This window comes from Rhipicephalus microplus, chromosome 1 (genome assembly GCF_043290135.1).
Source record: "Rhipicephalus microplus isolate Deutch F79 chromosome 1, USDA_Rmic, whole genome shotgun sequence".
NCBI classification, from domain to species: Eukaryota; Metazoa; Arthropoda; class Arachnida; order Ixodida; family Ixodidae; genus Rhipicephalus; species Rhipicephalus microplus.
In genome coordinates this window covers 206,462,749-206,486,497 of record NC_134700.1, presented here as the reverse complement: position 1 = coordinate 206,486,497, position 23,749 = coordinate 206,462,749, and the positions used below count along the sequence as shown (strand labels likewise).

Here is a 23,749-nt window from a genome sequence, read left to right as displayed (position 1 = left end):
TTTTGAGTGACTCACCTATGCTACAGAAGTTGCATGTGATGGGTGCGACATCTGCGGTATCCGTGCATATGAAGTATGTTTCATTCAGGTACGCCCATCTTTGGCACCTGTCACATTGCACCATCGGATCATCGTGTTCCTTCCTCTTCGATCGTTTTGCCATTGCAGTGCAACTTCCAGGTACAGCAGCGCCGCTGAGCGGTGGTGGCCGGAAGCTCTGTTGAGATGATTGAAGTTTTGGACCTGCTTATAACAGCAGATATTGCTGCTTGCCTTCCCGCATTCGTGGTCGTTTTAGAATGTTGTGAACGGCCTCAATATTATCGGAACTGTTTTAGTTTCTCAAGTCAAATGGAAAGTAGAAAACTGTTGCCTTCTTCATTTTTAGTGGACCAATGGTGAATAGGGAAATTTATGCAATTTATGTGGCGCATACCCATTTGTTATATTTATTTTTTGGTAAAAGGTGAACAAGGGGACGATTTGGGTGAACAAGGGGACGATTTGCTACTCAGCTCTGCTTTAAAACAATTCGGCAGCATATTGCCTCATCTGTCGAAGGTGAAAGTCTGCTGCACACTTGGTAATGCATTAAGTTTTACAATCAAGGACAGGATAATAATAATAATAGTTAGGGTCCCAAGAAGAAGAAGGAGGTGTTTAATGAGAAGGAGGAGGAGCGGGTTTCTGGCCTGCTACTCCTCACGGGGGTAAGGGGAAAGGGAAAGAAAGAGAAGGGTATGATAAGGGGTGATTGTGTTATAGCACAATGAGCCACTGCACACACTGTCTCGTTGGGTGTAGTACACGTACAAAAGTTTATACATTAACAGATTCTCTAAAGATTGGAATCTAAACCTGTATGGCTTAGAAATGCGAGCAAGGCCCTTTAAACTGCGCTGGGCGTGATCCACGCGTTCCCAAGCACTCAAACTTTTCTCTTCCGAAAAGGGTCGGCAGTCTAGGTCATCTGTGAGGCACTTGAGAGATTGTCTTTCAACTGCGTATAAACGGCACACACACAGGATGTGATTAATAGTTTCTGGCGTGTTACACAAGTTGCAGTTAGGATTTTGCTCTTGTCCAATCATGCATAAGTATCGTCGCGTGTATGTAACACCCAGCCGCAGTCTATGTAGTAGCGTTTTTTGGTGTCTCCTTAGTCGGAACGATAGGCGTAAAACACGATAAGAGTCAAGCCTGTAAATGCGCTTGTGGCAATAATCCGGATCACTCCTTAGTCCTTGCATAGACGTCTTCATACGTTTGGACAGCAAGGCGTTGATGTCATATCGGGAAAAGTGAAGTGATATCACTTCGCCACTAATGTGCGCCATTTTCGCTTCTGCATCGGCTTGTCCATTCCCAGCTATGCCACAATGGCTGGGAATCCATTGCAACGCAACGGTATGTCCGGATTGAAATGCCTCGTTCAATATATTTATTATGTCATACACCAGAGGACTTTACGCAGTGTCTGGTTTCATGTAGTTTCTAATTAGCTGAAGTGCCGGCTTGGAGTAGCAAAATAATGTCCATTTTGCTGGACTCTGTTGTAAAATGTAGCACGCAGCTTGTCAGATGTCGGTCAGCTCGGTGGCAGTAGGTGATGTCCAGTGTGCTGTTTTGAAGCGTTGAGTGATTCCCATTTGAGGCACAGTGAAAGCTGCTGCTGAGGAGGTCTGCGTGATAGAGCCATCTGCAAAAATATGTACTGTATATCCATACATATAGTCAATATATGACAAAGTGAAATGCTTAAGACCAGCAGTTGGTATTTTTGACTTCTTTGTTATTCCTGAGATCGAAAGTAGCGCGATCGGCTTAGGAATCGTCCAGAGTGGTATGTCGGAGATAACATGTGGTGCATAATTTGAAGGCAGAAGATCTCGGTGCGACATAACAGCTCCTGAGTATGGAGCCTTGGGTCGTGTGTTATAAGTGTCTGCCAGTGGATGGTCTCGATGCCTTGTCAGTAGCCTCAGATGTACTCGTAGTGGTTCGTGTTGAAGATAAACACGAGCTGGACAAGCACGTGCTTCTGCAATAGTGCCCCATATATAAGTACATCGAGGTACTCCTAGGCAAATTCTCAGGGCACGCGCCTGTGCTCTCTCGAGTGTACGCACAACCAATGAGCGAGCACGGGAGAGAACATGAGCACTGTAGTGAAGGTATCGAATAAAATGTGCCTGGTATAGCTGCAGAAGAGATGATTTCGATGGTCTTCATGATTTTCCAGGCAAATGACCTGGACAAAGGTGTCTAGTTTTTTTCTTAGTGATGAAATGTGCTTTGACCAAGACAAATCATGATCGATGATAACTCCGAGGAACTTGTGATGAGTTACCGAAGGTATTATGTTCCCATCGATCACTATGGGGTAACAAGCCATGGATTTTCTCGTGAATGGCAGGGTTGCACTTTTCGTCAGTGACAGTTGCAGTCCACAGGTATTGAGGTATGCAGACGTTGTCGATACCACACGTTGTAGTTTCTTTTGTACTTGCAAACGTGTTAGACTCGTGTTCCAAATGCCAATGTCATCTGCGTACACAGACACAGAGGTTTTGCCTCGTAGTTTAAGGAGCTTTTCAACGAGGACAACAAGTACGATATTAAAAAAAAATTTTGGACTCAGGACTTCATCTTGAGGCATGCCACGATAGACGGAATGCTTATGTGTGTCACTGTCAGCAGTAGACATGAATATAGTTATCTCTTGTAGATAGCTGGCTATCCATTGCATGCGGCTACCAGTGCCATAGTCTTCAAGAGCATCTAGAATGGCGTCATGCAGAACATTGTCGAATGCACCTTTGATATCAAGAAGTACTGCAGCCGTTAATCGACGGCGCTGTTTCTGATGTTCAACGGCTGTTACCAAATCAGCCACACTGTCAAATGATGACCTTCCCATCTGGAAGCCAGTCATGGTGTCTGGATATACTCTTTGCTTCTCTAGGATCCATCCCAAAGGCATCAGAACCATGAGTTTTTCTGCAGAACTTGATAGTGCCACAGGTCTCTAGGATAGCATATTATCGGGAGGCTTGCCAGGTCTCAGCAATGCCACAATCTTGCTAGTTTTCCAGTGTGCCGTTACAGTTCCAGATGCCCAAAAAAGGTTGTACAAAGACAGCAGGTCTTCAGTTGCCCAAGGACCAAGGTGGCGCAGGGTAGCATAGGTGATTCCATCAGACCCAGGTGCACTAGAATGTTGCAAAGTGGACATAGCCACACGAAGCTCTTGAAGCATGAAAGGATGATTGAGACGGGCGTCTGCCGTAGGAGGTGCGCTTTGAAGCTGTGAGCCATTCGTTCTTGCGGAGCCGGAGATGTGTATAGAAAATTCTTCCGCGATCTGTTTCTCGCTGCATGTTCTTATGATGGCCAATGCACGGAAAGCACGCAGTTGCTGAGGAGAAGATGGTAGAGCTCTTATGACGTGCCTTGACCCGCAGGTCGCGGGGTCGATTCCCGGCTGCGGCGGCTGCATTTCCGATGGAGGCGGAAATGTTGTAGGCCCGTGTGCTCAGATTTGGGTGCACGTTAAAGAACCCCAGGTGGTCAAAATTTCCGGAGCCCTCCACTACGGCGTCTCTCATAATCATATGGTGGTTTTGGGACGTTAAACCCCACAAATCAATCAATCATCTTATGACGTGCCATATTTTAGGGGTTTTCGTGGATCCATGGTGGTGCAAAATGATTTCCAGTTTTGGCGGCCAAGCTTTTCTAAGTACCCCTGAATTTTCTTTTGCACGTTACGAGAGGTCTTCAGGCCTGTGATCGATTTCATTTGCCTGTATTTGCGTTCAGCTCGACGACAAACTGCCCGCAGCTCTTCGTATACCACATCAGCCGGCTTCCTGGAAATTGATGTTTGACAACTCGTGTAGTGGTGTGTACGGCTGTGGCAATTCATTCTTCAATATTTTTCCGGAGAAGCTATAGAGCTACAAGACTTTTCTAGCTCTTCTTGAAAAGCCTCCCAATCTGTGCATTGTCTTCGAATGCTTGCAACGCCGGTATACCATCGTAGTTGTATGTAAGTAGGAATGTGATCGCTACCATATGTTCTAACGTCTGCGCACCAGGCGGTGGATGTTGAAAGGCACCGAGAAGTTAAGTCGAGACAGCTGCTGTACGTTGAGCCACGGAGATATGTCGATGATCCATCGTTTAGATTATGAAGATCATTGTTGCTTGCGAAGTCTAGGAGTAGTCCTCCCCGAGTACTTATGACATTGCTGCCCCAAAGATAGTGATGTGCATTGAAGTCACCTACGATGACGTGAGGTCCTTGACTCGAGTAGATAAGTTTCAGATGTTCAGCATCAAATCTCCTGCTCGGTGAAGTGTAACCACCAATGATCGATATCGTATGTCCTTTTAGCTTCAGCTTGATGGAAACGTACTTATTGCTGCTATGCATAGGTATTTGGTTATGGGAATATGTGAGGTTACAACGCACGAATAGTATAACTTTGCTAGGGTTTCCACTTGTCTGGGAAGTGAATTGTTTATATCCAGACAGTCTGAATGGTAAAGTCATATTCGACTCGCATATCACAGCAAGAGGGAATCTATATTTCAACATTCTCTGTTTAAAATCTCCAAGGTCACCTCGTAGCCCTCGAGCGTTCCATAGAAATATAACAGAACGACCAATTCTTTCACTCAGTGATGACGATGAGGTTGCTGACGCCATGATTTTTGTTGGTTTTAAATAGCACGAATCACCAGTTCTAGTCCGTCTAGAATTTGCACTGCAGCCTTCGCAACAGACGTCTTGACACCAACAAGCAGCATTTGCAAAGCACGGATCAACTGTGTAAGCATTGCTTTGATTTGCACATCTGATGACAAAGTCTCATGTTCATACCGATTTTCTGGTCCTTGCACTTGGGCACTCCAAGGCGGCAGAGAAGGCCATGAGGTATTATCCGTCACATTCTTCAAAGAAGGTGTGACTCGAGGTTGAAATACCGCTTCAGATATAAGAGGATCTCTCGCTGACTGAACAGGCAATACAGGCTTTCGTACACTTGTCGATGCTGATCTCCTCTTGCGGTTACGAGAGCGCCTCTGGGGATGGTGCATCTTAGAAGCCGCTTCTCTGTGCAAAAAGTGATCTCATACCATCTTCCTAAGCACGGTCATTTCAGTCTTTATTTTAGGGCAATTTTCCGAGCTTGACTCATCCGGGCCAGCGCAATTAGGGTAGATATCCCGCACGGCGACTCTTCATGAATTCCACTGCAGCGGGGACAAGTCAACCTGTTCTCTCACACAGTGCTAACGAGCCCAAGTTTTTTACATTTGTCGCACTGTGATGGCCTAGGCACGTACAGGCGGACGGGATGCCTCACATAGCCCACTTTCACATGCGATGGCAATGTGTCCCCCTCAAAAACTATCCCAAAACCACTATATTAATATGAGAGAGGCTTTAGTGAAGGGTTTTGTGATTTTGGGACGGTGTGGGGTTCTCTAACATGCATTTACGTGGGCCTCAAGCATTTTTGCCTCCATCGAAAACGCGACCGTGGCAGCAATGATTTGCGGGTCAGCAGTCGAGCACCTCAACCACTAGACCACGGTGACGAATATAGGGGACCAGGCTTCCTGTGAGACGCAGTCAGCGAAGTATAGTTACTCTATTGATGATAACTAACAGACAATGATGCCAAGAGAAATATAGCGGATGTTATTAGAAGTAATTCTAGTAAGCTGTATTGGTCAGCTGCCAGCTTGTAATAAGGTCACGTGCTACGTGACGCCTGCAGACAAAAAGAGTGTTGCACAGATGCTGCAATGGTGACAGGCGGCGCTGGCTGACGTTGCCACATTTAAAACACTCGTGTGTACCCTATAAAGTGGACGGGGGGAGGACCGCTGTGTAACTCAGTGGTAGACCATTGGATGCTATTGGAAAGTCCCAGTTTCGGATTCTGCCAGTGGCAGGCTATCTTTTCGTTCACTTTTCTTTCCTGTCATTGACACTACAATTACTTCTAATAACATCCCCTATGCTTCTCTTGGTATCATTGTCTACTACTTCTCATTAATATTGTGTCAAACAGAGAAAAACGAGATCTTTAAGTTAAACCTCTTTCCTTTTCTATGTCACCTTGAAATTCTCAGTCGATTGCATTGTCTCATCCCACATGAAGCTTTATGGCCTTCACATGTTGTACTACTTATGGGATGGGCCCACCTTTTACGGAGCAGTGATGTAGTGTGATGATGTCATCATATATGGTGTCACTTATTATGGTGATTTGTGATGTCAAATGAAGCCATTTCTTCTCCACACACCGCTCGCTAGGCTTTTGCACCACTGCCATGCCTGCCATGTTTCCTTCAAGTTTGCTGCACAATGAGATGCTTAAGGATTTTTCCTTAATTAAAAGGGTGGTTGACTGTGTGACCAAACCTAAAGGTCTGCCACCAGAGCAGCCTGACATTCTCAGGATTAGGCCTAGATTTCATATGTACTTCTTGTCGAAGCAGCTCTTTGCGAAATTCGTATAGACACTGGACAGCCAGTTAGCTGCAAAGGGCTTCAGTCTGCATTGATTATAAGTCTGCAAGATCTGCATAACTTTGTTGTACTGGTTACATTTTTTCTGTGAATTATAGGCTGAGAATATTGTTCTTTTTTTCCAGCCCATCTACTCTGAGCTGTGGAGAAGAAAGCATGGATATAGAAAAGCTCCCCGACTACGACGGTCTTGTTACCTTGAGGCAAGTCCGTGTGTTGTTTCATGTGCCTGTATGATTGTGATAGATGGTGAAATACAGTTTTACATTTAGGCTGAGTAGTCTGAAAAATTACAAAGAATTACCACTTCTTATTCACTGATGAAGCCGGCTCATGCACACTTTGTCCACAGGCTGCAAAAAGAGGACATTGAGAAGCGAGAAGCTGACGAAGCATATCGTTTGAAGACGTCTCAACACTTTCGCAAAGTTTGCTTCCTTTCAAAAGTGGTAAGCACATAAGTACCGATTGCCTCTGCTTTTCTAAAGACATGCCACATGGCTAAAACATTTTGGCATATACATGAGAGTACTTATGTAAATTAGAAACTATGTTCTTGCAGACATGCCCATTATGTAGAAATTACATAATTTTACTTGGCTCTACTCTGGGTACCAAGAGAGAAGGATTGTATATATGACAAAATCCAGGAAGCTCTGGTGGCCTTTCTGCAGTCGGTGCATAATTTTTGTACCCTGTTGTTCTTGTTATTAGCAAAGCTCTCAATGATGCGTCCTAATGAGTCAGAGATGGATAATAAATAGTTGTATTTATACTTTAACACAATGTTGCATTTATAAAAACAGAAAGTAACTATGAATTTATCGGTGTTCCTGTACGTAGCTGTTCTACCACCATGACTTGTAGCGGTACAGCCAAAGCTTGTCCTACCTTTGGCTTGTGTAAGTTAATGTCAACGTGCAAGTACAATCTAACCTAAGATTGCACCATATTGTATAGTATAGTCAGGTGCCTGTCGCCCTGCACGTCTGAGCATGAGATCAAAGGTTCGATTGCTGGCTGCAATGACCTCATTCTCATGGAGCCATGGTGCACTGGGCACACATTGCGGAACCTTGAGTAGTCCGAATTAAGTTGGAGCTCTCCTTTACCATGTCATCTGTCACAGGCCTTAGCAGTGCTTCATAGTGTTATAATTATCAGTTGTATGTGTCCACTAATTAGCATGTGTCATGTGTGAGTTCTGTTTGCTTTCATAAGATTGGACAACTAAACGTTGACTGCCCTTGTCCCACTTTCTTTCTTTCTTTCTTTTTCTGCGTCAAAGAACTGCACGAAGCGGGGAGATCCCTGGAATGCCCAAGAAGAAGACGACCCTGTGCCTAGCAACGAGGTAGTACTGATAGTACAGGTCTTCAAGCCCATCAAAATGCCTGTAGTATTGAAGAAAGTGCGCTTGGGTGCTCAGAACTTTTCTTTCAAGGCAAGTGTTTTTTTTTTTTAGGTGCACTTGTAAAAACTCGAAATGGTTTGCATTTATTTTTTGTTCCTGAACGAAAATTGTGCAGTATTGTATGGGGCCACCAGCAGTGCTGAGTGAGGACATTGGGATCCTGCAAGAAAAGAAGTTTTGTTTGTGTGCTCAGGAGGCACGATGATTTTCTCAAGGGGGAGTTTTTTAAGGTTAGAGTGTTAAAGAGCTCATTTCGCATGAATTCAGACGTTGGCATCGTTGGTTGTGAGCGAAAAATCATCCTCTTGTGTGCAACCGAAAAAAATTGAGAAATGTGTAAATAAAATAAGTTTGAATTTTCTGGTCCAAGTGAGGATCGAACCCCCAGGCCGTGGCAAGCAGGTGCTCTACCACACAGCCATGCATCTGCTTGGAGGTGCAGTGAAAATAACTTCCTTTGCTTGGAAATACTGTGAAAATGACCTTCGCGCTTTACAAACACATGCGTTGGTGTGATCGACTGGGCTGGATAAGCTTATTTTATTGTGCATTTTCAGTGCAGCATGGATGCAGAATTTAGAATGGAATTATTTTTGACAAGCTTTGATCAATCCAGTTAGTTAAACATACTTCTTTAGTCTTTTTACAGAGACCGATGTACAAGGCAAGGAGTGGGGCACATTGGCAATAGCTCTGAATTTGTTCACGTTGCAGTGCACTTTTATGGCAGTCAGCATGCATTTTCCTTACCTAAGTGTCGTCAATATCACTATGTTTTTATGGCTATGTTTCTAGTGTGCCATGGTATAGTACACCATCGCACGGCGCTGTAACCGATGTCAGTGCATGTGCATCCCATATGTCAACTGTACAGAATACACTTAGAATACATTTAGGCTTTACAGTAGACTCAGTAAACGGAACCTGAAGGGACCCAGAAAATATTTTTCATTTAACAGGAGTTCCTTTTACTGAGAGGTCAACATAGGTGCAGAATACTAGCCCGAAACCAAGCGTTGCAGGAGCAATGGTTACGTTTAAGCAGTGGTTCCGCTTAACATATTTCTGTTTACCAAGAGTCTACTGTACATGATTGTGGTCACTTTTTTTTTTCCAGATCCAAGCTGAGTTGGCAATGCTAGGCTGCCAGACATTGCGCACCTTGCGTGAGAAAATTTCTTGCGTGTCAGATGCTGTAATTGTTGGAGACTTCAGCGATGACCCCGACAGAACTTCAGACCAACAAGCTAGTGTAAGACAGTAGTTTACTATGCCTACTATCGCTATCTTGTCAAATAGGCACATGCCCCATGCTTCATTACCTGCACACACACGCTGGTTTCCATATTGCAGGAATGGAGCAGGAGAAAAAACATCTATCCAGCCTTACATTTGTCTTTCGCACGTTACGTATGTAATCACCATTGTTTAGTCAAGAAACCTGACATTTGCCCTCGTGGTACCACTGTGTCGACACATTACAGTCCGGCTGCGGCGGCTGCATTTCCGATGGAGGCGGAAATGTTGTAGGCCCGTGTGCTCAGATTTGGGTGCACGTTAAAGAACCCCAGGTGGTCAAAATTTCTGGAGCCCTCCACTACGGCGTCTCTCATAATCATATGGTGGTTTTGGGACGTTAAACCCCACATATCAATCAATCAACATTACAGTCTGCAGTCGCATTAAATGTTACTTGTGCATCAGATTGTCTTGCGAGATGTCCAGGCCATAACCATCAAAAATGCATGAGAAGACATGTTTCATAGTTTCCAACAGGGACAACTGTGCTTGTTCCATTTAGTTTTGTATATAAGCGTTGAGATCACTTCATGAGAGCACTTTGCTCAAGTCCCCCAATATTCACATTTAATCAGTGTACCTGATTTTTATCAGGTGCACTGATTCACTTTAGAAAAAAATAAGCTGGCCTAATTGATCATTGGAAACCTAATCCACCTCAAGGTAGTTTACTTGGGACTCCACACACTTCTCTCAGCAGTGCTGCCATTTTTGGAAGCATTCTGAGAAGGCTTCTTACAGAATGAAGTGTAGCACGTTAAGCGTTGGTGTGCCTCGTCCGCTGGCTGCGAGTCGCAGCTATAATGTCTTCCCTTATCTTAAATAGCTCTCTTTCAACGTCCTCTTGAGTTTGGGAAACAGCCAGAAGTCGCAGGGGGCCATATCAGGAGAGTAAGGAGCTTGTCGAACTACAGGAGTCTGACTTTTCACCAAAAAACTGTGAACCAAGTGTGAGGAGTGTGCAGGAGCATTGTCGTGATAAATGCTCCGCTTTCCTGTTGACCACAACTCAGGTCTCTTACGCCGCACAGCATCACGTAGGTGACTGAGGACATCCCTGTAAAACTCTTTGGTGCTTGTTTGGTACTGTTTTTAAAGGTCTTGTAACAGTCTTGAGAAAACTCCTTGGGCGTCACTGGTAGCATCAATACAATGTAGCGATTTCATGCAACGAATGCTACCTCAATATGTAACATAATTCTGATTGCTCTCCTGTGCCAAAATGTTGCATTAGCATTTTTTCTCAATGCCTTCTTAACAAACTGTTTTCCTTCAAAAATTGTTCACCTGCAGCAATGGCAGGCATTTGTAATGCGACAATATAGTGCTCAAAATTTTTTTTCTGACCTGCAGAATACTCGGGAAACGAGTAAGTCGTTCCTCTGTAAAGGGAAATAGCGGAAGTTCCTTTGCAAAACACTCCGTTTACCTTCGTTTGGTAAGAGTGGCCGTGTGACACAGACCACATCTCCCTTGTCGTAAAGACAAGAGAGTTGAACGGTGTTTGCGGGTGCCCGTGTGACAGGGCCATTACATAGGTACTCAGTGAGGATGACCCTCAAGGCATGTCATTACTATTAAGATTGCCAGAAGCAAATAGAGCTCAAGTTTAGCTGTGCTTACAGGATCCACCAGACAATGTAACAGGGGCAATTTCTTGATAAGGGTGAGGATTACCTGCTCATTGTTGCATTATGGACACGACACTCGGAACTTGCCACTTGATCAATGTCTTCTTGTGCAAAATTTTTTAGATGATGGACAAAAGTGACACGGACGGGCCATTTGATGTTGGAAAGCAACCGACAAGTTGTCTTTGTGTGCTTTCTTGGTGGGTGTCTAAGTTGCACGAACACTAGTATACATTTGAATGCCCAACATCCACCATGTAATATAAATGCCTTGTTGCTATTGGTTGCAGCATGAAGCATTCTATGTAGTGTTATAAAAACATGAATCGGGATTCAGAGGCAATTTTTCCTCTCTACGCACTTTGAAGTATGTGTATCTAGCAACTTGAGTTAGTATGTATTAGTTATGATAATTATATTTTCTCTTTGTGATGCTGGTTTTAATGTGCTATATATATGTGCAAACGCTACGATGTTTGCGTGTGTCCACTTACTGCTGCCTGTGCAAGTCATTGCGTTTAAACATTCTTGAGTACGCCTTACCAACTCTCTTGCAGGACCTATACAAGTCAGCGTTCTTCTACATAGGGAACACATTCTACAATGACATGAGTGACCCATCGTGCAGAGACTACAGCGAGTAAGTGTGCACTCTTTGTTAGTATGACAGATGGGGATGCCCCGCCGCGGTGGTCTAGTGGCTAAGGTACTCGGCTGCTGACCCGCAAGTCGCGGGTTCGAATCCCGGCTGCGGCGGCTGCATTTCCGATGGAGGCAGAAATGTTGTAGGCCCGTGTGCTCAGATTTGGGTGCACAATAAAGAACCCCAGGTGGTCGAAATTCCCGGAGCCCTCCACTACGGCGTCTCTCATAATCATATAGTGGTTTTGGGACGTTAAACCCCACATATCAATCAATCAGTATGACAGATGGGATCAGGTTGCTTAGGTGCTAGATTCTGTTGTCTAGCAGAAGAAAAGGCATTGGAACTTCTCATTCTGAAAACAGCAGTGCATGTTACTACTGTAGTTTTCACTAGTGAAATGGCGTTAAACCCGATCTTTAAAATTATAGTATACATGCATGCACTTCCTCTACATGAAATTGGCGTAGACGAACAAGCCGGGTTAATGTTGTGAACTGTTTTATTACCGCAATTGCCGGCACACCTGTAAGATAGTCCAAATTTTTCAAATTTGTTTTAATAGTCCAAATTGTCCTGTTATTACCAATATAGTGCCACGAAAGATAACTAAGCAGGATATGATAATTCGCACAATAGACCATAACGGTTGAAAAGAAGGCAAAGATGCCTTTGTGACTTTACCACTTCAACCTCAACTAGTATCCCTGAATGGATGCAGATAGTAACAAAAACACACTGCAAATAATTTTCAAACCTTTATACTTAAGACTGTGGTGTGCAGTACGATACAAGGCAAGGCCCGTTCAGTCCAATTTGTTTTATTGCCAAAGAGAACCTAGGACTATCCTTCCGGTGCAAGATAACGCCAATCTAGATGCTCTAGGGAGCAAAACCAGCTCGCTAGGGAGGCCGCGCATGAGCGCACCTTGTCTGAAGGTATTTGCGGGTGAGGGGCTGCGTTCTCGGCGTTCGGAATTATTCTGAGAGCGGCTGTACTTCTTGCAGCCGTGAAGCAGCTGTTCACACTGTTCATAAAGGCTAGAAGGTTTCCTCCTTGGCGCACAATGTTCTCATGGTATGACTTGCTACACACAGACGAATTCGCCTCAAGTATCTAGATTTTGCTCTACAGGAATGATGCAACTGTAGACACTCTAGCAGTGGACAGCAAATAAACATGTGCAAAGGCACTGGAACCTAAGTGCATGGCAACCAGGATTCGATAGTGTAAGTGGACACCTACTGTATAGGCCTATGGAACGTGGTGCAGTGTCAAGCCGTTTCATACATTTTTTTTCACTGTCCCAACCACTTACTGTAAAACTGTATGTGGTAAATAAACTCAATGTCTTGTCCTATTCTTTTAGCACAGTTCTTCTGAAGGACTGAACAAATTAATTCCCTAAAAGCTCACACGAACATGCACTGGCCAACTATGACATATAATGAATGCATGCAATGGAGCAAATATCAAATTTTATGTCCAGTATCGGCAGGCACTGGATACATGCGTTTGACAAATATATGATTACAAAAGTAGTATTGTTATGTTTGAATATGACTTCCATATATCAAGTTTAACTACATTAACTTGTGATGTACTCTGGCAGATTGTGCAATAATCACCGAAGCACAACTCAACATGGATGCTTCTTTCCCATTTAAAAGTCCAACATAACCGTATAAAAGACACAAGTGTCGAAAACATAGCAGAAAACACAAGTGCGAAAAAATGTAGGTGATTGTAAGCCCATGACGGCTTTGCTGTCATGTGTTTACTGAATTGCTGAGAAAGTATGTTACCTTCTGCTGGGGAACTAGTTCTGTTGATTAAATTAACTCCTAATTTTGTCAACACATAGCAATATCTTTTTCTTTTATTAGTATTATAAAGCAAATTTTCCAGTTTTCTAAAGCCCTCTCCCTTAGCAATAATATTGGAAAAATACCGAATTACATTCTTTTTTCTCAGTAGGTTTTGGAGGCATCACGTGACATAAATTAAAGAAATGCACTAGAAATGAATTTGTTGGTTTCCCAGAGAATGTAAAGTAGTTATGTAAAGGAGAAACGTAGCTTCACTGCATTGCTTAATCATGATTTCACGTGATATTTAATATTCATTATACTTCAGGCTTTTGCAGAAAATGACATTAAATAGTATACAGCTTATCCCCTACATGAAAAGAGAACTATAGTTGGGTACAGCTTATGAAATCAAGAGAGGTTACATTGAAATTTCAGTGGCATGGCAATAAGCTGCCCCCGTGACTACGGAAATAGCTCTGCTCATGACGTCTGTCTGAAGTGCGTACCCATCGGTGCATGTTTGTATGTCCACCACTGATGAGGAAATGCATCTGATTTCAATATTTATTTATTTTATTTGTAATACTGTCAACCCTCATGGAGGGTCATAACAGAGAGGGCCTATATAAAGAATGTACAATGTTCATAAAGTTTGTTAATACCTTGACAACTCACAATGAAAATTTGGTGTTTTCCTAATTAACAACTCAACATTCAAATAGCAATTCAAGAACACTTCAAAATTCACAGTCATTTTTCAAAGTATTTGCGATGAACATGAAGTCGCTTACATCACTTGGCACTGAAAAAAAAAAATTAACTTAGCTATCATAAATGCGCTTCTACAGCATTTTCGAAACCAGTGACATCTCTTAATCAGTTACATCTTTCATTTTTAGAGCCTACTATAGTTGTACGGACTTGCTTTTACCGTCTTTACTGGAATGAATGGGAATTCGTTTTAGTGGATGTGTCGAGTTGCGTTTTTAGAGGCAAGATGCTAAAAACGTTCTCCTTTCTTCTACAGAGTAATAATAGAATGGGCAAAAGATCCCAAACGAGAAATTGGCCCCTTTAACGTCGCAGACATGGCAGACACCAAACTTGTAGACCTGAACCTCCGTCTGGGATACCCTTATGTCTACGTTCACCAGGGATACTGTGAGCACCTGGTGGTCTTCTCTGACATGAGGTTGGTACTGCATCAATTTCTTTTACTTCACCGGTGAAGTGACTCTTCCAAGCTTTTTTATTTTCTCTTTATGAATACTACTGTTGCTTCTTAAAGGTACACTTAAGTCAATCGCAGTTCAAGAATGGAATTGCATTCTTTCTGACATGACTTTTATTAGAAAGATTTCTCATTTCAAAATTGCCATCGTATACTATGTTTGAAATTGCACCTCATTAATAAATTTATTTCAGGTCTGATAACGACCTCACAGCTAAAATGAGTGGCTTAATCACAGAGTAGACTGATATATATTTTTTAAAGAAATTTCGTAATTTTCAAGATCATGATTCATAATCATTGAAGGTTAAAGTTGCATTTTCCAACACTGCACTGAAACCCCAGTGCATGAATGTTAGTGCGATTGTATTGAGTGTTCTTTTTTACTCTCCTTATTGCCCAAAAAATTCACTCACATTGGCTGAATGTCTTTGAAGACAGCTTAATTTATTTCTAGAGATTAAAGGTCTCGTTGCACCAAATTTAGAAACTGGAAATGCTTGTGTGGTCTGATACTCCTGCATTTGGGGTCAGTTCTGACCGATTATTTGTGTCAAGCATTGCCTGTAAAATATTTCAATTTAGTCTTAAAGTCAGGGTGGGCACACACGTGAGTATTCAGGTGCAATCAACATTTTCTATAGTTGACGTAGACGGGAGGCTTCTTCGTGACGTTGCAAAGGTCAAGCAAATATTGTCGGCGCCAAAGAACATTTGCGAGGTTCCTCATCCGTCTTCCTCTGTTGTCAGCTACTCTCAAGGTGGTCTTGTCTGCTTACGCCAGGAATGAGCTGACGCAGATTGTTTGAAATTGATGAACCTAGCGTTAGTTCTGCGTTGTGGTTAAGCACTTAAGATTCAATTTTGGCATTAACAGACGCTCAAAGCTACAAAAAACGAGCAAAGCAGACTTTCACTGTCCTTCAAGAATTATATAAATGTAAACAAAGGCTCTCAGAAATACATGGCATCGAATAGACGGTGCTAGAAAGTACATTTAGTGGATCTTTAAGCATGTTTTCTGGGTTATTGAGGGTCTTCTTGTGGCAGAGAAAGAACACAGCTTTGTCATCATATGTTCTAATGGAATTAGGTGATTCACGTAGATGAGCCTCGTCGCCACCTCGAGGTGCTTTGGTGTGTTTTGTTGTATGGCAATTCAGCCACACAAGTGGAATAAGCTTTTATTTTTGTCGTTCTTTTACAGTGACAGATCGAGAATATAGCCCACAGGGCTTTCAAAGAAATGCTTGCAACTGCTTTTGTGCAGTCACTAGCGGAATTTAATGCAGCATATGCATGCACGGTACAGTCAAATGATGTAGTCTACATGCATCTGTTATACAGTGTAATAGAGCAAGACAGTTCTAGTTGCATCGCTGTGCTCACAAAACAAAGATGGCATCATGGTCCTTAGACTTTACCTGTCTTTTGCACTAAATATTACCTCATATCGAACAACCAGCCTTTCCCGTGATGGGGCAGTGCTTGTGCCCTTCCTGGTTGGAAAAGTAGCGAAACGACTATTGGTCTCGTCGGTCTTTTTTCTAGCAATGCCAGTTCACCCGGCCCCTACCAAACCCCACTGAAAACGCCAGAGGGCATCAGGAAGAAATAGAAAAAGTGGATTCAACCACAAGCCTTCAAGACTTAGTATTTTACGTTTTAGTATACATGTGGAAGTCATACACACATGCTCTGTGCCCGTTCTCTCTACAGGATGCACCATCCGCACGACAGCCAGTGCTTGGCGGACTACCCAGTGACACTGCAAGCATTTCCACGTGGCAAGAGCGTGTTCTGCATGATGTGCCACAAGAAGATTGCCACGTAAGCAGGCTGCATTATTTTATTAAAACACACCGGTGAGGTCGCAACATTAAATTATAGTAGCTTCACACCAAGCCTGAAAAAAAGGCGGTGCTGGGCGGCTTTCTTTGCTTCTCCTTCTGTTTCATGCATCGCTTTTTTGTACGTTTCTTTCTCCCTTTCTGTCTCTATCATTTCCTGTGTTTTTTTCTCTTTGTCTTTTTGTTTCACTCACTTTGTTTATCAGTCTTTTTTTCTTCTACTATCGCTTTCTTTCTCCATTTCTAACTTTTCCTTCTCTTTATCTTGTTCGTGTGTATATTTTCGTTTGACACTTGCACCTGCTACACAGGGTAGTGGGGCTTGCCCCGATTTCGGTGGCACATGCCCACCTGAGAAGTTTCGCATTACAAAGCACAAGTTAGCAAAAGCTTAAACAGCTCCACTGGAAGGGAATGAATAGAGTGCGTGGCTGTTTACGATGTTGATAGACTCAAACCTGGATATAGCGAAATATTGGTTTCGGGAAAGTAATTTAAGAATACTCTTGCAGTAGAAAAGGTTATGAATGTACTTTTATAGCAAATCTTCGCATATGATGAACTTATTTCGGGGGCAAAGCTCCTTAGGGTATGGGTCGTTTTCTCGTAGTATGTTGTAGTAGTCACTTCTAGTTAGTTTTAAAAATGGCTCATTAGGTGGGGTTAGTGATTTTTGTATAGTTGACGGGTAAATAGGATAGGTGGCGCTGTTATAATAAGCACTTCACGGCATATCCACGGAGTCAATGATGATGAGTGAGGCAAAGCTTCGTCCGTTCGATGATGGTGTGATAGTAGTATACTAACGGACGATTCGCCCACTTGTTATAATTCCCTCTGTGGATGAGCTGTGAATTTTTCGTATAACATGTAACTTGGCTATAAAAAGGTTTTAAGTGTAGTTTGTTCACGATAGAGCACAAGTTACCGACAGCTTAAAGGGCTTCAGTGTTAAAACAGGCAAGATGATTTATCATAGACGTTGTAGGCAGGCACTACCACGTGACATTTTCCTGTCACCATAACCTGAAAGGGCATCAGAGTGAAACTGCATGCAGCGCTGGTTTCTCCGAACTCGCACTTTTGCTCCGAATTTCATTAGATAATCGATACTACCCTGCATTACGAAATTTCATTTCACTTCTTGCGTAAGCCGAGAGCACATTTTTTAAAAAGATACTTCTAATACTAAATTGTGTACACGGAGACAAGGTGAATTGCAGGCTTGTGCAAAAACCGTTTTTTTTTTTCATGGATAATAATAATTTGAATTAAGAATTTTCAAGTAAATTCAAATAGTTGCTGAAATTCAATAGCAGTGGCATGCTAGCTGTACGAGGTGATATTTTTGCATTCTAAAAGTTGCCGCACTTAGCCCCCCCCCCCCAAAAAAAAAACAGTTTTTAAATGAAAGATGAATCGGGGGTGCAAGAAATGTGCTTGAAGTGCAGCTTTGAGGCAGGAAGAATTTCCCTTGGAGATGGAGACGATTTCATGGCAAAGTGGCCACCCGCTGCAGTGAAATAACTTTTTCAATGGGTAACTCGCAGAAAAAGAAGTCTTTATTTGTTTGAAATACTTGCAAAATTATTTGCATCGAAGCGAATCCAGACACTATAATATACATGTGCCCTGGCAAACTTTCAAGGGGTGTGTAAATTTTTGAAGATCTCAAGAAATTGAATCGCTGCTAACCGTCAGCACCGATATATCACTGCACAAAACTAAAAACAAATTTGTGCAAATAACAATAAGCTTCATACCCAAGTGCTTAGCACAAGATACAAAAAAGCAGTATATTGCAACAGGCTGTATGTAATTTCGCGAGGCAGACTTTGCCATCTACTAGGGCGAGGTAGCCATGGTTCAACACTCTGCAAAGCGTGGCACGAAAAAAAAAGTTGGTAAAGGGAAACCATGTGTTATATAATAAAGGTTCGGGGAGCAGGCTTATCGAGTGGTGCGAGAGACGCTGGCTAGGGCCGCTACCGAGAGGACGCAAGTGGCACGGCACAAAAACATATATTCTAACGCAAGAGGGCACAAACAACACAAATACAAAGCACGGAAATACAAGGAACACGAGAAGTGTCTTTAAAAACTGTTCAAACAAGCGCCTTGCTCACGCTATGGGCCTTGACCTAATGGTCGTGGCTGCGTCGCGGATCGTGGACGTTGTCAGGCGAGAAGGGCCACGCAGGTGGTCGCAGGTTCTGCGTCTGCTAGGTGCCGGAGTAGAAGACGTGCCGCGTCCACAGTTCTTCGAGTTTTGACGTCCGACGAGGTACCTCCAGCAATGTTGCCCTCCCGAATGTTGACGTCCGGCCAGGCCAATGTGTCTTCTTCTCTTGAGCTTCTGGCTTTGTCTGCCCGGCCAATGTGGCTGGTTCTTCCTTCTTTTTCACCTGCCACGAGGGCACGTGCAGCTAGGCGACGCTGAAGATAGATGCACGTTCTCGTGCGTTTTCGCTGCCACTTCGTTGTCTCTTTAGCGGCGTCGGGAGACCTCATCACACCATGCTATTCATGGCTAATACTATTTGCTTTATGGGCATTTGCACACAAGCAAGAAGTATTCTCATTTGCTTCTAATGCTTTGATGGTTCTGTTAACCACATGAACACTTTTTGTTGTGGGTTGCAAGAACTGTAATATTCTAAAACCTATTTGATATTCAATTACTGTATACACACAGTTGTAAGCTGACTCAAATGTAGGTTGACCTTACCCCCTTTTCAAAAGTGTGGAGCTGGACAGCGTTTGTTTCTCTTTGGTTTTATTTCTTTCCTCCTCTCTTTCTTTTTGTATCTTCCAATCTGTTGTCTCTTTCTCTCCTCCTTTATAGCTTTTTCTTTCTTTCAACATTTATACGTGATTTTGCCTTCGTTAGCCCAGACTTCTGCATTCAATATCATGTACTTCTTTGTCTATGCATCTTCTATCGACATGCTTGCTGTTCAGGCAAGCTAATCACAAGTCACATTCCTTCCAGTGGTACACGTAAATAACCCCATACAGACAACGAGGTTGTTGTGCTTGCGTAATGCACTTAACACCAATTAGCCTGCAAGGTGTTTCGTAATGTTCAATTCAGACAAATAACCCGAATGCCTGTGTGAATAGGTGTATTCATGGCTGAGCTTCACAGCTATGCAGAAAAGTTAGCTTCATGCCAAAACCTTTTTTTTAGTTTCCACGAATCATAACGAATGTGCCAGTTATACGTAAGAAAACACTATTGTTTTTAATCTCTTCAAGGGACCTACAATCATTTCTCTCACCACAATTTTTTTTTATGTTGCAATAGAAAGCTCACCCTTCATAGTGTTTGTAGCTGCAGTGGTTAATACCAAGAGCTCATAGTTATTTTACAAGCAGCATTTTTAGTTCGGAAATGCTCTAAACCTATATGTACATCTGCGGCCAACCCTTCTCTTGATTAGTGAAAGCTGTCGTTGTTCTGCTTTCAAAGGAGTTCCTTAAACTATGCTTACCAACTTTTATTTTGAGTTTTCGAACTATATCGTAAATAACGGGCTGTGACAATGAGATTATGTGGAATTACAGTGAATGCCCGTTAATTGGAACTCGGGGGGGGGGGGGGGGGGGGGGTTCCTAGCAGTCCCGTGTAATTCAATGGGGTGCAATTCAACTCTTAATAATTGGAATGGGTCATTATTCACAGCAGTCAATTCAAACTGCAAGCCTTTTGTTTTAATCACTCCTCGCAGAACTTGGTCCAGAGTGATCACAGTATGTTGCAAAACCAAACTTGAAAAAAATTTACTAGAGATGCAATACAACGAAACAGCGGCATTTCTCAGTAGACGAGAATGCAAACACTGTGATGGAGCTAGAAGCGATACTCGTAGAGTTGCGATGGAAGAATAATTTGCCAATGCAAATTACTGGTGGCTTCCAATTCTAATCGCGTCAACTCTGCCATGCAAGTTCATGTATTTTGGAGCATAAATGGCATCCCACATTCAACATTAAGACTCGCTGCTGACGCGAGTGCATGTCTGTGGTTATTTCTGGCTGTCACTGTCTGTTCTATTAATTACGATCGCTGTTAGAGCTCCGTGAATGTATTCACTAAATCACCTGCCACAAGTCTGTAGCATTGCCTAGATCTCAGTGATGGCTTCAAAGGTGGCTTATTTGTTTTCTACCCGCGCAGTATGATGCAGTGCCCTTTAATTCTAGTGCTTGACCACTAATTTAAACACCATTTAATTCTAGCAATTTATAGGCTCTCTTTGAGCTGTAATTAACGAGTCTTTACTATATACACATTTCTTTTATTTGTGCCCCACCATGTGCACCTGTGGCCAAAGTTGGCTGCACCTGTGTCATGGGGGGCATATACCGGCGTCGTTACACTCTCGATACACTAGCCAAGCCAAGTCACTGAAAAGTTCCTGGAAGCGCGCTGACGAGCATGGGACGATTGCATGACACGATGGCAACTCACTACTAACGCTGGCACTTTTACACAGTACACTTTTTTGTCTAATATCAGCTTAGACAAACAAACAGTATTTCAATATTCACGAGAAAATCATCGCCTGTGTACAGCAATCGGTGGTCATGTGGCCGGGTACATTGCTTCGTTCTTGTTCTTGCTGCCACAGGTCATGTTTCGCGTCGTTAATGAAAAAAAAATATACATATATGCAAAAAAAGAACGGGGTTGGTTTGAGTTAGTGGGATGGACGGTCAGTGAAGTCATCATCTCGTTTCATGCTCTGGCGATCACTGGTCCCCTTAAGCTTTGTATTCTGCCCAATTCAGCTTGCCGTTAACCAGCACTCAGAGTACAGGTGTAAACTCTTTTCCAGGTGGGTGACCTACGAGAATGAACGTGTCACCAGTGACCCGTACTTCTTCTGTGATGGCTGTTTTCGGTCGTACAACTACACTGCCGACAATCAGAAGATAGGCAATTTTCGAGCGACTCATTTTTTGGACTGGAACAATGTACTGTAGTGTGTATGTATAACAGATTAATTTATTGCAATAATAAAGTGTGTAACCAATGAGCTCCTGTGTTTCTTCCTCAGTAGTGATAACCAGAAGTTATTTTTAGCATGTAGTTCTGCGTGAAGCGTATTAAGCTGTAGAATTTAAATAGAATGCCCAGTTTCCTAGCCTTTTGGTCACTGTTACACGGCTTCCTTAAGTCAATAAAGTTTACGAGTTTTGTGTGCCGAAACCGAACGGGGCCCTTTTAATAATCCTAAAGTATGCTTTTCCAGACTGCACATTTGATTCAACTAATGATGGCACACATGCTTCCAGTAAAGAGGAGGTCTTATACCAGCGTGGCCGACAGTGGAGGAGGGGAGTCTAGTCGGAAAATGAGAACGGCAGAAAAGGCAACAAAGCCCACACAAAGGCAGGGGGCTAGCCTAAATTCCCACAGCTTACACAGCCATTTGTGAGACAAATTCGTTACAAGCTCCTTCTCGGTTCTTGGAGAGTGTCACAAACAAGTGCTCAACAATGCGCATGCCTCCGAATCTAACCGCTACGTATAATCGAGACGCCTTTGGGACACAACAGAAGCCGGCACAAAGGAAAAATAAGTATCAAAAAGACGCCTCGTGCTCACCGCCACCACGCCGACCAAACTCCTCGCATCTATCACAGAGCGAATTCCACAAACATCTAGAAGGAAGGTGTGAGTCACTCCCTGGATGTGTCACGGGTCGCGGAGAGTTCGAGAAAAGTCTCACCCCTTCCCGAGTTTGCTGTGTGGTGCGCCGACAAAACTTTCAGAACACAGGGCGAACTTATATAAGACAGCAGCGAAGGGAGCCACAGGAAGAGATAAAGACAGTTCTCCGCTGTCAGACAGAGTGCTTGTTCTACAGTGACCAAACAGAGGAGATGGAGTTTTGCACAAGCGCACGAAGAGAAGATGAAGAGGTTTTCCACCAGTGTGTGAATGCTTGTGCTACACGCTGAAGAAAACTGTGTGCTTACCGCCTGTGGGCGAAGACATGTTTATTAGTCGCAGTGCATGGGTGGCCGACGTGTTCCCAGAGAAGAAGTTTTGTTATTGAAGTGTGGATATTTGATGACGCAAGAGTTCCTGGAAGAAAAAACCGCAGATGCAACGAATCGACAACTGGCGCTGGACGCCTTGAAGAGAAGCATTCAAGCTTAGTTCCTCAAACTTTGAACTGAATTCGTTTGACAAACATTCTAGTCTATAAGTGCCTTGGTTAGTTAATGCACGAGATTGCATAGTAGCGCGTGTTGTTGTCTGTGCCCATTGCTTTGAGTATATCTTGCTGTTTTGTGTACCCGTTGTTTTGACCACCTTGCGATTGGTGACGTATTGTACGGATTGCCGAATGTGCATCTTTGTGTGTTGATTGTTCTACCGTATTTGATAATATCTTTTTGTTCTGGTATTAACTCTCGGCTCTGCCTCATTCTTTGAGAAGCAGATCCCCGTAGTCTGGCACCCTCTGCGAACAATGGGTGACGTATGTGACGATTTCTCAGGGAGGTACTCCCTGCCCCTAGACAGGCACTACTGTAACTACGGAACGATCCGACGATTCCTCGGCCTTGTCCGCAGCCAGCACCGCCATTACAGCCAGCAAACTCGCTATCGTCGCTGGCCTTTCGTTGGACGTAACTATGCCTTTATTGCGTGGTGTGGTGATTGGCGGTAGCCAACTGAAATTCATGTGCAGGAGTCACCTTCCTTTGAAGACATCCGTGAATATCTGCTCATTCAGTTTCAGTGGATTCGGCGCCGTGCACATAGCTCAGGCCGTCTCTACAACGGGCTTCCAGCGCGGGAATTTCGTTGTCGTTAATGTTGGTAAGAACGACCTTAGCCACGCTAAGACGGTGCCTCAGGAGGTATGCGACAATATCAGAGTAAGTATTGAAATTATCAAATGCTCTGTGCCAGTCGTTGACGATTATACTTTCTTTACATTTTAGGCGTTAGTTTTACAACTGCTACACGAAATGGCCCCAGCGGTGACTGTGTTCAAGGTGCTCTCGCATTGTTACAGCCATGAGGACACCGATGCGCGGCGCAAGGCTCTAAAAACGCGCTTGCTTCACCGTGATCTGACGGCTACGCTGAAGCGCCTGCCATGTGCTTGCATCAACAGCTGGAGTTCGCTGGTGCACCAAGAGACCAACGCTAAATTGTCCGCGCTTTCGTGGTGCAATTTGGGGGGCTGATACGTCAGCCTTTGCAATTAGCCTGACAATCGCCTAATTAATGGGACCAGTGACAGAGAGCTGCAAAATGGCTCCAGGCCGACATGATGCCTGGAGGACAACCA

At 43.4% G+C, this 23,749-nt stretch overlaps 1 protein-coding gene across 1 annotated transcript in view; it reads left to right on the top strand.

The window, feature by feature from the left end:
- The window catches only part of Pbp49 (proximal sequence element A Pbp49), a 32,516-nt gene extending 11,044 nt beyond the window's left edge, over positions 1-21,472 (top strand). The window contains exons 2-9 of the mRNA XM_075890987.1: positions 6,676-6,753; positions 6,903-6,999; positions 7,839-7,994; positions 9,082-9,216; positions 11,452-11,534; positions 14,377-14,541; positions 16,300-16,410; positions 21,272-21,472. Of these exons, the coding sequence (XP_075747102.1) occupies positions 6,676-6,753; positions 6,903-6,999; positions 7,839-7,994; positions 9,082-9,216; positions 11,452-11,534; positions 14,377-14,541; positions 16,300-16,410; positions 21,272-21,419 (973 nt within the window). The 3' untranslated portion in view covers positions 21,420-21,472. The remainder of the gene's footprint in view (positions 1-6,675; positions 6,754-6,902; positions 7,000-7,838; positions 7,995-9,081; positions 9,217-11,451; positions 11,535-14,376; positions 14,542-16,299; positions 16,411-21,271) is intronic.
- The last annotated feature ends 2,277 nt before the right edge of the window (positions 21,473-23,749 follow it).